The sequence below is a fragment of the Anolis carolinensis genome, chromosome 3, assembly GCF_035594765.1.
Source record: "Anolis carolinensis isolate JA03-04 chromosome 3, rAnoCar3.1.pri, whole genome shotgun sequence".
Lineage (NCBI taxonomy): Eukaryota > Metazoa > Chordata > Lepidosauria > Squamata > Dactyloidae > Anolis > Anolis carolinensis.
This window is the reverse complement of record NC_085843.1, coordinates 65,061,440-65,074,333: the sequence shown is the minus strand read 5'-3', so window position 1 is coordinate 65,074,333 and position 12,894 is coordinate 65,061,440. Positions and strand designations below refer to the sequence as shown.

Below are 12,894 nucleotides of genomic sequence, written 5' to 3'. Positions count from 1 at the left end.
AATGGAAGAGAAAATCAAAATTTACTCTTAAATAGCAGAGTCAAAAATCATAATAAAACTTCCAGCAACAAAAACTCACATAGTCTCTTGCATTAAATTCATGCATCTTCATAGTAGGCTCTCAGCAAGCATTCAGTAAGTCCCCCAGTAAGTCCCCAAAAGACATTACAAACATTCCCAGATATACCCCATTCAGGGAGTGGCTCAAGCCTGTTAGCCCTGATTGTTCCAATTACTCAATCATGAGTTGTAATTAACCAGGTGTTTTTCTCTTAACACACACTTACACAAGTAGTGATCCCACAGAAACTTAGTCACATACATGCATATTAGGCTTGCTCAAATAATTCGATTTTCCCGTTACCCGTTATTAATTCGTTATTTTCGTTTGTTTTGAAGCAATATAGAACCTTGGTTGTCCACACGTCTGGATATCGCGGTTTCGAATCGCGAGAGGCCGTTTTTTCTTATTTCTTCGTTTTTTTCGTTAAGAAAAAAAAGCTTTTGCAAATCACCCAAACTCCTTTCCTTTTGCCCCTCAGCCAATGGGAGGCTCAGCCAATGGGAGGGGGCGAGGGGGAAGGAGGCCGAGGAGGAGGAGGAAGACGGAGGGGGGAAATGGCCGCCGCCGCCGCCTCGCCTCAGCTCAGGCCTGGAGAGACCGAGAGGGGCCCGGCGGTGAGGAGGAAGAGGCCCGGGATGCGAGGGGGTGTGGGCCAGGCCCGTCCTCGGCTGCTCCCAGGGGCCCAGATTCGCACCCTCCCTCCCCCCAATACAGGTCTCCAGTCCATACCACGCTACATGAACTTGAATGGATACTGTGGTTGTGTTGTCGAAAGCTTTCATGGCCGGGATCACACTGTTGTGGTATGTATTCCGGGCTCTATGGCCATGTGCCAGAAGCATTATCTCCTGACGTTTCACCCACATCTGTGGCAGACATAGAGGTTTTGACGTCTGTGCGAAGCTAGGCAAGTGGGGTTTATATATCTGTGGAAGGTCCAGGGTGGGAGAAAGAACTCTTGTCTGTGGGAGGCAAGTGTGAATGTTGCAATTGGTCACCTTGATTAGCATTGAATAGCCTTGCAGCTTCAAAGCCTGGCTGCTTCCTACCTGGGGGAATCCTTTGTTGGGAGGTATTAGCTGGCCCTGATTGTTTCCTGTCTGGAATTCCCATTTTCTGGGTGTTTCTGGGAAGGTAATGGCACTCCATGTAGTCATGCCGGCCACATGACCTTGGAGGTGTCTATGGACAACACTGGCTCTTGGGCTTAGAAATGGAGATGAGCACCAACCCCCAGAGTCAGACATGACTGAACTTAACGTCAAAGGATACCTTTACCTTTACCTACACACACACACACACACACAAGCAGGGACTATATATATATATATATATATATACACAATATATATCACACACACACCAATTTAACAAAGTTTCAGCCACAAAAACAAAGTTTCTGAAGTAGAACAATGACTTTCACAGTAAAGACAACCCAATTTAACAGGAAATAAGACTTTCAAACCAGGAACAGATTTCTGCAATTATTAAAAAATGGTTTATTATAAAAGCTATGAAAATTTGCCAAAAATCAGAGGATAAGGGAAACGTTCCACATTTTGGTGAGCTATCAGTGTTAAATGTGTTCTACCACTGTACCAAGTTTGAAGAAGATCACTCAAAAAATGAGGGCGGGAGAGCCCCCTAAGTCCCCCCCCCTTCGGGCTGTTTTTGGGCCACCGCGCATGCGCGTCCGCCATTAACGAATTAATTTAGAAAATAACGAATTTTCGTTAATTTCGAAAAATTTTGGGGGCCAAATTCGTTATTAGCGACAAAAACGAAAAACTGCCCCCTCTAGTTTTGAAACGAGTTTAGAATCAAATTTTTCATGGATCGATCAAGCCTAATGCATATATAGTAATAATCCTGACCGTGAAAGCCTTCGACAACACAATGCATCAACACTTAAGAGATTCAATGGGTCTACTCTAGTTAGGATTACCAATACAATTCAGGCTTTTGTGTTGTAATGATTATCATATGAGCAAGACTTTGTTATAAAAATGCATTAGTTTTGTTTCTTTTTGTTTCCTGCTCCCACCAGTATACCATTACTTTGTGGATATTATTACTTGGAACAAAAACGGTAGGAGTGGTTTCATAAAGATCAAAATAACAGATAATGCAGGGAACACCACAGAATCAAAAATTAATAGGTAAGTTTTATTAGTTGATTTTATATTGAAGTCATACAAGAATGAATTCAAGGTCCATTAAAAGCAAAGTATTGGTGTTAAGTGGAGTGGTTTGTAGTCACATGTTGAATATAAATTTGGAATGGCATGTTAAAACAGAAATGCTGCAAAATACAAAAACATGCACATTGAATTATAGCATTATAGTGCTTGAGGGAAAGCCAGAGGTCCTCTAGTCGCATCCCTGCCAGTTCATGGATTTATTGTTGAAGTGCCCATAATAATATGGTCACCAACTTCTGTTTAAAAAGCTCCAGTGAAGGAAAGTACACTACCTTCTCAGGTAGTTTATTTCACTGTTGGATGATGTTTTGTTGGTGTTATTGTTGTTTGCCTTCAAGTAGTTTCTGACTTATGGGCAGTTCTGGAAAATCCTGTGAGATCTGGGCTACAGAGTCATAGTAGAACATTCAAACCACTATGCTGCTGTCAGAAAGTTCTTCCTATTTAGAATTTCATTTCATGTGATTTGAATTCATAGGTATGAGCCCTATCTTGAGCAGCAGAAAACAAGCACATGGCATCTTGCCTATAACATCCCTTCAGGTATTTAAAGATAGCTAATTGTCTGACCTCTCAATATTCCTCAGGCTAAACTAACCCAGTACTCTTAAATGTCCCTCATAGTGTGTATTAGAGATATATGGTAGGTGAGATGAGCTTAAAGGATTTTCTGTTATGTCCCAAAAGAATGTGGTTCATTTTGGATGACAAGAGGACACACAGCAAAATGGTTTGGGCCAACTATTGTCACAAACAAATGAATCAACAAGGTTATTGTTGTGAACATTCTGAGTATACCAGGGGATGTTGGTACCAATACAACACTGTCTTGATTTCCTTTTAGTGATGCAGCTTCATTTCACCAGTACAAGCAAGCCAAGATACTTGCTGGATTCTCCCCAGATTTTGACAACATATCAAAAATTGCCTTGACATTCTCAACCAAGAATGTAGTGGGTCCAAAGTACAAGCTTAGAGTCCTAGAAATGAGATTAAAATCACTTTCAGTTTCTAAAAGGTAAGTAGAATATTGTGGCAAAAGTGTGAAGTTCTTATATATACATTGTATGGCTAGTACACAATCATAGCAACAAACAAAAGTTGCAAGAAACTAAATAGAAAATGGATTCCCTGACATACCAAGACACAAGACCACTACAAACAGTAGTATATCAATTACAATTGTTATTTAATCCAATATTAATGGACATGTATAGTGACAATTTAATTGTCTTATAACAGTTATAGCCTTCTGGCAAGCGAAATGTATGATCATTCAATAAGAGTCCCAAAGAAGCAACCCTATATGATTTGCTAGAGGCTTCTCTTTGAGGGTGCAGAATCCTTACTCTCTTGTGAGAAGAAGTTTGGAAGTTAGTAAATCCCAAAATCTATAAGCAGATAATTCTCTGCTGGGACTGATATGTGGAGCTTCCACTTCCTGGAGGAGGATTTCCACGTAGAGGATTTCCAATTTCCAGACTGGTTTCGACTATCAAAAGTCTTCCTCAAGTGGTAAAATATGAAATTCACAGAATTCAATGGACATCAAGTTCTCCAAAATTAAATATTTATTTATTGATATACTATTGTTTGTAGTGGTCTTGTGTCTTAGTATACAATCATCACATATCCACAGATATGTGTTTCATCCATCTGTCAGGGATACTTTGTGCTTTTCCTGCATGTCAGGGAATTGGCCCATGTGGTCTCTTCCAACACTATTATTCTATGATTCTATAATAATAATAATAATAATAATAATCCCCCCCGTAGGTGCCACCTTAACGTGGGGGGGGGGGGCTTAGCTGCTCCAATGATGACTGAGGGCTGTGCTGGCGGTAGTGTAACTACCGGCAGGTCCAACCAAGCCAGAGAGGCCTCAGCTGAGGAGCACAACCAAGAGCACCTAACCCATTAGCATTATGGAGAATCAAACCCAAACGAAGTCTATACTGGCTCGGTCGTCGCCCAGGATAAAAAGGACCGCAGTGGATGCTGCTGATTCTGGACATCCATCGACAAGTGGGCTACGGAATCATCAAAACCCAAATGAACAGTCACAGAAGCGGCAAAAATATACAATGCCAGAAAACCGCACAATTATGAAATGCTACTACAAATCTGAACCTCAAAGGCGTGGCTACCAAAAAAGGATGCATCAGCTATGGAAACAAGAGTACCCTGACTCACAGATAACAGAACCCCGACTGGCTGACCAACGAAGATTCATAATCAGAAACAAAGTGTTCAGTGAAGTTGAACTCGAAGAAATCCAGAAAATTTGCAAAGTAAATTACCATCAGACCACAGCACAGACAGCAGCAGAGACTCCAGCAACACTTGGAATGGTGGAACAGATTGAACCAGAAGAAAGTGTGGTGCTTTTGCAAGAATTTGAGGAACCAGCACTTGAAACATCTGTTGAACCACCAGGAACCTTGACAGCAAGACAACAAGAGCTCAAGGATAAGATCATAGCTCATGCTGCAGCAAATGCAATAAGACAGCGGCTCCCAACTCTAAAAACAGTGCCCAAGAGACACCTGGCGCCTCTCATGAAAGATGTGAATGCAGCACTCTCCACTGTCCAAATAACATCAATTGAACAAACAAACCAGTTTGCCTACAGTGCAACAGTGATAGTAACAGAAGAACTTGGGCTCCTACAACCAAGGCAGCCCCAAAGAAAATCGACTGGAAAACCAAAGTGGAAGGTCAGGCTAGAGTTGAAAATCAAGAAACTTAGATCAGATGCAAGTAACCTGAAAAATATGAAAGAGAGGAAACTGAAGAATGACAAAATCAAGCAATACCTGATCCGAAAGTACTGGCTGAACACCAGAAAAATTGAAGAAGCTTTGGAAATCGTGAAAGAACAAATTACAGCAACAGCCAGAAAAATTGAAAGGTATGAAGCCAGAATCATCCAGTACAGACAAAATCAACTGTTTCAATCAGACCAAAGACGGTTCTACCAGAGTCTGAACCAAACAACAGACACAGTAACCATAAAGCCAGAGAAAACTGCAACAACAAAGTTCTGGAAAGAACTTTGGGAAAATAATAAAAACTACAACAAAAACGCTGGGTGGATAAAGGAGTTTGAAGGAAAATTCTCACAGAACAAAATGGAACTGATGGAAATAACAACTGAAATGATCAGCAAACAAGTGCAAAAAGTCAAGAACTGGACATCGCCTGGTAGTGATCAACTTCATGGATTTTGGCTCAAACATCTGATTAGTTTACATGGAAAAATGGCCCAACAATTCAATGAGATGCTGCAGAAACGAAGTATCAGTGAATGGCTAACAACTGGAAGAACATACCTGATACAAAAGGATCCAGCAAAAGGAGCAGCACCAGGAAACTACAGGCCAATAACATGTCTGCCCACTATGTTTAAACTACTGACTGGCATCATAGCTGACAGAATTCAAGACTATCTTGAAGAAAAAAACATCTTGCCAGATGAACAGAAAGGCAACAAACGGAAAAGCAGGGGCACAAAAGACCAGTTATTGATTGACAAAATGATTCTGGAGAACTGTAAGAGCCGAAAAGCTAATCTTCACATGACGTGGATTGACTACAAAAAGGCCTTTGACTCACTCCCACACAGCTGGATCATCAAGTGCCTGGACGCCATTGGGATTTGTAAAACCGTTGGCACCTTCATTGAAAACATGATGGAGCACTGGAAAACTGAACTGTTTGTTGGAAATGAAAGCTATGGACTTGTCAACATCAGGAGAGGAATTTTCCAGGGAGATTCATTGTCCCCTCTGCTTTTCATTATTGCCATGATCCCTCTGTCAACAATCTTACAAAAAACAAATTTCGGCTATCAAATATCTAAGAATTCTCACAAAATTTCACATTTGATGTACATGGATGACCTGAAGCTATATGGGAAAACGGAAACTGAAATCCAGTCTCTGACCAACACTGTCCGAATTTTTAGCACTGATATCAACATGGAGTTTGGTTTGGACAAATGTTCGACAGTGGCATTGAAGAAGGGAAAAATCATTGAAAGTGAGGGCATAAATATGCCCAATGGCCAAACAATAAAGTGTCACCAGCCAGAGGCCTATAAATATCTGGGCGTACTACAGCTGGACAACATCAAGCATGAACATGTGAAAACTGTGGTCAGCAAAGAATACACACAAAGGGTCAGAAAAATTCTCAAAAGCAAGCTCAATGGAGGCAACACCATCAAGGCCATAAACACCTGGGCCATACCTGTCATAAGATATACTGCTGGCATTATAAATTGGACACAGGTGGAACTGGACAATTTGGACAGAAAAACAAGAAAACTCATGACCATTCATCATTCACTGCACCCTCGCAGTGATGTTGACCGGCTATATCTGCCTAGAAGATCAGGGGGCAGAGGACTCTTACAAGTAAAGCAAGCAGTCAAAGAAGAAGAACATGCCCTGGCAGAATATGTCAAGCAAAGTGAAGAACCTGCTTTGATTGAAGTCAAAAATCAGAAACTCCTCAAAACACAGCAGACAAAAAACCAGTACAAGAAAACCGCACTACAAACTAGAGCTGACAGCTGGCACAACAAAACACTGCATGGAAAGTTCCTTGACAAAATTGAAGGAAAAGCTGATAAGGAGAAGACCTGGCTCTGGCTCACGAATGGGACCCTGAAGAAGGAGACAGAAGGCCTGATCCTTGCAGCCCAGGAGCAAGCCATCAGAACAAATGCAATTAAGGCCAAGATTGAAAAATCAGCTGATGACCCAAAATGCAGACTGTGCAAGGAAACCGACGAAACCATTGATCATATCCTCAGCACAGACAGACTATAAACAGAGGCACAACTATGTGGCCCAAATGATTCATTGGAACTTATGCCTCAAGTACCACCTCCCAACAGCAAAGAACTGGTGGGATCACAAACCTGCAAAAGTATTGGAAAATGAGCACGCAAAGATACTGTGGGACTTCCGAATCCAGACTGACAAAGTTCTGGAACACAACACACCAGACATCACAGTTGTGGAAAAGAACAAGGTTTGGATCATTGATGTCGCCATCCCAGGTGACAGTCGCATAGATGAAAAACAACAGGAAAAACTCAGCCGCTATCAGGACCTCAAGATTGAACTTCAAAGACTCTGGCAGAAACCAGTACAGGTGGTCCCGGTGGTGATGGGCACACTGGGTGCTGTGCCAAAAGATCTCAGCCGGCATTTGGAAACAATAGACATTGACAAAATCACCATCTGCCAACTGCAAAAGGCCACCCTACTGGGATCTGCACACATCATCAGAAAATACATCACACAGTCCTAGACACTTGGGAAGTGTTCGACTTGGGGTTTTGCGAAACGAAATCCAGCATATCTATCTTGTTTGCTGTGCCATACAACGTCGTTGTCTTGATAATAATAATAATAATAATAGTGTTTCTTACCTGCCTGTCCTCATGCCTCGAGGCAGGTCACAGCACTGTCAGAACACACAAACGTTGCAAAAATTCTATAAACAAACATAGTAAAATGTTGTTCTATACAAGATACATATTAAAACGTATTTCTATAAAATACATAATAAATACACAGGATAAGAGATTAAAACATAGGACACAAGTTTGAAATTCATGCTTAAAACTAGCTGGGTAGGTCCGCTAGAAGAGAGAGGTTTTTAGATGGTTTTTAAATTCTGACAGCTGATCTTGCTGTCAGAGGTCTTCCAGCAGGTTGTTCCAAAGTCTTGGGGCGGCCAGTGAAACGGTCATCCGGGTGACACTCGCCACTCAGGTTCTGGCTGGCTGGAGTAGCTGCCCCCAGAGGACCCAAGTGTGCAGGGTGAATTATATGGGAGAAAGCAATCCTGTAGGTAACCTGGACCCAAACCAGGGCTTTGAAGGTCAAAACCAATACTGTTTATTTTGTTCAAATGTTTATGTATGTCCTTTTTACAATTCTGAAAGTTCATAATTGAATTACTGGATTTCCTAGAATTCCTTAGTACAGTATCATAGCCTATAATGATATAATTGCATCTTACTGTTGGTAAAATATGTAGAATTGATGTTGAACACACATTGGATTCTGTAGTTATTTATAATTACTGTAATTACACAAACACGGAGAGATACATTAAAAGCGACAGTATTTAGCCAAGTTCTAAATGTTAATTCAATTAGAAGAAAAATAGAAAAGAAATGCATAGGCATAAGAAAATTATGCTTCACACACACACACACACAGAGCACAGTAAGAATACTGAGAAGGAAATCACAACACAGTAAGACCTCCACCATCATTATATGGCAGATGGTCTTGAAAAAAGGACTTCAGGTGTTCAGATGTCTCTTTTTTCCCTGTGTGGAACAAAAAAAAAAATCTGTCTGTTTTTATCCAATGAGAAATGATAGAAGATATTTTTTTGCTAATAGAGGTAAAGGTCAGGAATTATAATAAAAGAGTTTGATAAGAACAGGTAAATAAGATTTTCAAAATCCAAGGGAAATGACTTCTGCTTATTTGTCAGAGAATTCACCAATGGCTTTATTTTTTGATCAGGATGCCTATACAGGAAACTAAAGGGTATATACTTACTGTGCCTTTTGAGATGTTTTGCTGAGAAATAAATGCCAACCTGTATATTTTTTTGTTTTGATAGGGCTTCATTCTAAAAAAAATGTTGTATTTTATTTAAATGATTTAAAAACACTTTTGAGGAATTGCTATCCTACCAAATAATACTTTAAATGACAAAAACTACAATAACAAAAACAATAATATTAAATTCAAAATTACCAATTAAACCATTCTTAATGATACATACTAAAATTAGACATTAACAAAACACACTTACATTCCTCAATGGAATCTTCATTTGTGTCTATTTGTCTGATTAACCTTACCGAAATTGCCAAACTGTGCTACATAATATGAATGTACTGTTTTCTTGACTATCAATTTGTTCTTTTAGTGTCTTATATCAGTTCTGTAAAACATGAATATGCACTTGAGTGGGTATATGAAATTCCTGGAAGTAGTATGACATGATTTTAATTGGCTTTTCCTGACCAAGGATATGGCAAGAGAGTAAATGGAATAAAGAGTTTCAGTGGTGAGGGATAGTTGCTAGAAACATCTTTTGTGGATACCTGATGGTGTTTTTAAGACATAGGTGGACTGCCCATAGCCTATGTGTCACATGTTCACTTGGAGCCATTTTTGTGACCCAACATCTTAACTTCAAGTGCCGAGTGGAACTGGATTTTCTACAATGACTGGGAGTTATATTTTTTCACATTTAGATCAAAGTATTCAGGAATGAGGTGTGTGTGTGTGTGGGGGGGGGGGGGGAGACATTTCCTTGCCCTGCAAATGGCAGTGGGGTTATGGCTCCCAGTGGGTGAGGGGTTGCCCATATGTATACACATACTGTACATACACATGCCATGCCTGATGCAAGAGAAAACTCAAGTGCTCATAAAGGATCATGATAGAACATGGCTGGATACATATAATTTATGTATGAGTGTCTGTACACAAGATGTTACATTTCTTTTAATGTTATCTCCCTTTTCTTTATACAGGATTCAGCTATGTAGATATGATTTCACACTGCTGGAAAATATTGAAACAAGCTTCAGACCCATTCCATGCTTTGACATCACTGACTGAAACAATAATTTATTTTAAACATTACTTTCTCAGGGACATTGTATACATCAAGTTAAAGTTGGAACATAAAGTTAACTTGGCTCCCTTTAAGAATGCTAAAATTTCAAAAAATAACGCTAACTTTGAGAACCACAGAATGAAATTCTGCAAGTATTTCTGCTGTTCCCAGTGTGTTAGAAGCATGTATCTCTAATCCATTTCTAATTACAGTAGAGTCTCACTTATCCAACATAAACGGGCCGGTAGAATGTTGGATGAGTGAATATGTTGGATAATTAGGAGGGATTAAGGAAAAGCCTATTAAACATCAAATTAGGTTATGATTTTACAAATTAAGCACCAAAACATCATGTTATACAACAAATTTGACAGAAGTATTTCAATACGCAGTAATTCTATGTAGTAATTACTGTATTTACGAATTTAGCACCAAAATATCACGATATACTGAAAACATTGACTACAAAAATGCGTTGGATAATCCAGAACGTTGGATAAGTGAGACTCTACTGTAACGAAGAAGAGAGTCAATGTGATGAATCATCTTTTTGTTTACTTTGTAGTCTTCCAAGCAATGATATTACATTCAATTGATTTTAACAGTAATTACAGTTTGATCTCTGTATGTAGGGTCAGAACTCATAAAAACATACCTTTTCTCATTAACTTTGGAAAGATTTATATCCATTTAATGTAGATTTGAATGGTCAGTAACATAGGATACCAATTACCTTTTCAGATATTTGCCTGAGATGCACATGGGCAAATGTCGTTACAGAGCCGTCTTCTATCTGTTATACTCAGCACACTAGGAACTAACTCCTGGTTGCTCAGGATGTGTGGGGATCGGTTTAAATGCCATCTTATCTCTGTTCCCAGTTTTAACCCTGTGTATGTTTGAGTGAGCATCTGAACAGAACTAAGCTTGTTCGAATCATTCTTTGGAAGAGTGTAGAACAGAATTGGAGATTTTGAAAAAGTCTTGGTGCAGATTGAACGCTATTGAATGAAGTTGGTTGTCTGTGTTGTTTGAGCCTAATGTTGCTTCAACTGGATAAGGAAGTGAAATCTATTACTCTGTTCAGACATTTGGTTATCTAGAACTTACAGACTATTCTCACTCCCTAAAGTTTAAGACATCTGAAAGTTATGTCCCCTTCCCAACCACGTATCAGTTGAACTTGACAGTCATGCACATCAATGCTAATACAACAGGACTTGCTCATATGTTCTGGATAGCCACATTGTGCATTTGATACTCGCCGATGCCGAACAAAGTTCATGCAGTTTGCTTAGGAAATGAATACGGTAAGAGGAGATAGAACAAGTGTATAAAATTATGTTTGTGGAGAAAGATGGTTTCCACCTTTTCTTGGAATCCTATACCAATAGTAATTGAAATTCAATGGGGAGAGACTCAAGATACATAAAAATAAACACATTGTTAAAGAACTTGTCAAAAAGGCATTGGATGAATATTTAGTTGATAAGACCAGGCATCATGATGGATACATATTATTTCCTGTATCTGTTAAGATTGTTTCTGTATATCACTTATAAATGAATATCGGTCAGTGGGTATAGTTGCACTTAACATCCTCCTGTGAACATCTGGTTAGCACTGCATGAAAAAGCTGTAGTAGATTGGCCTCTGATTTAATTTGCCATATGGCTTTTCTTATGTTGTGGCATTTCTTTCCCCATCATGTTTATTCAAGAATGTCTATTAAATTCAATGGGACCTATTTCTTTACAGGTACAGTATGTTTACCAGCATGTCCTTGTCTGCCTTTATTATAATTTTGTCCTGTGAATATTATTATTTTTATATACATTTAATAAATATTTGTTTATTGAAAGCCTTGGTCATGTCATTCATTACAAAGGCATAGCTCTTGGAAACAAGAAGCAATAACATGGATATATTTTTGTATGTGTCTGCTCTGTTCATGTATAAGCGAATTGTGGTTTGCCCCTAAGTTTTAACAATACAACTCGTGTGTGGCTGAGATGAAGTCGCTAGCCTCCTCAGGTTGTTGCTTCTGTTTTCTCCATGCTTCTCTGAGTCAAAATCAGGGAAAGAGAAAAGTGATTAAAACAGTGAGCAGAGGGGGTAAAATATGGGAGTTGTTCCCTGCCCCTTTACTGTTTATTGTTATGTACTCTCAAGTTAGCTTCAGCTCATGGCAACCCTATGAACGAGCCCTATTAAAGCTGTGGTCTCATGATAGAACCATTGTTGTGTCCAATGCAATACCCTCAGTTTATTCAATCTGCCTTCTAGGAAGAGTTCAGCCTTGATTTGCTTTTGTACACATTGTCCAGAGTACCAAGCAATCAAATGTTGCAATACTCCAGTTTCTTAAAGAACATTCCATAGTTTTTCACAATTTATACAGGCAAAGTTTTTGCTGCTGATTTTCTTTTGAAGTACTCTGGAGGTCTCAATTATCTAACACATGTTTTTAATATGATCTCTAGTGCCTCTTCATTTTGAATATCTGGCATTTCTTGTTGCAAATTCAGTAAAAGTCTTCATAGCAAAATATTCAGATCATTTTGTTGGCATGGAATATTTTGTTTCAGGGTTATAATCAACCAGCTTTCTGGATGTTATTCAACTGAAACTCCCAGAAGCCACAGTCGGCTTAACATATGAATGCTAAGAGCTGCTTTCCAAAAACATGTGGGTGATGCACAGTACCCGTCACTACATTGTTTCTTTTCCCATCAAGTTGTTCCCAAATATACCTTTGACTCAAATATATTTGGGGAAATGATGGCACCTCTACAGTCCTTAGGTCACAAATCTCTTAATCCAGATGCTATAGAAACAGAAAAATTATATTCTGCTTCATTAAAGGTAAGGCATTTAATAGATGGGGAATTTTAAACTGGAAAAAAACTAGAAATAAGAGAAAAACAGCTGAAGTAAGAGTATGTTTTCTGGCAACATCAG

At 39.2% G+C, this 12,894-nt stretch overlaps 1 protein-coding gene across 4 annotated transcripts in view; it reads left to right on the top strand.

Moving 5' to 3' along the window:
- The window catches only part of lipi (lipase I), a 38,683-nt gene extending 26,889 nt beyond the window's left edge, over positions 1 to 11,794 (top strand). For all 4 annotated transcript variants that reach the window (XM_062974990.1, XM_062974991.1, XM_062974992.1 and 1 more), the window contains 3 exons: positions 2,112 to 2,223; positions 3,110 to 3,283; positions 9,848 to 11,794. In XM_062974990.1, the coding sequence (XP_062831060.1) occupies positions 2,112 to 2,223; positions 3,110 to 3,283; positions 9,848 to 9,935 (374 nt within the window). In that variant the 3' untranslated portion in view covers positions 9,936 to 11,794. The remainder of the gene's footprint in view (positions 1 to 2,111; positions 2,224 to 3,109; positions 3,284 to 9,847) is intronic.
- Positions 11,795 to 12,894: the final 1,100 nt, after the last annotated feature.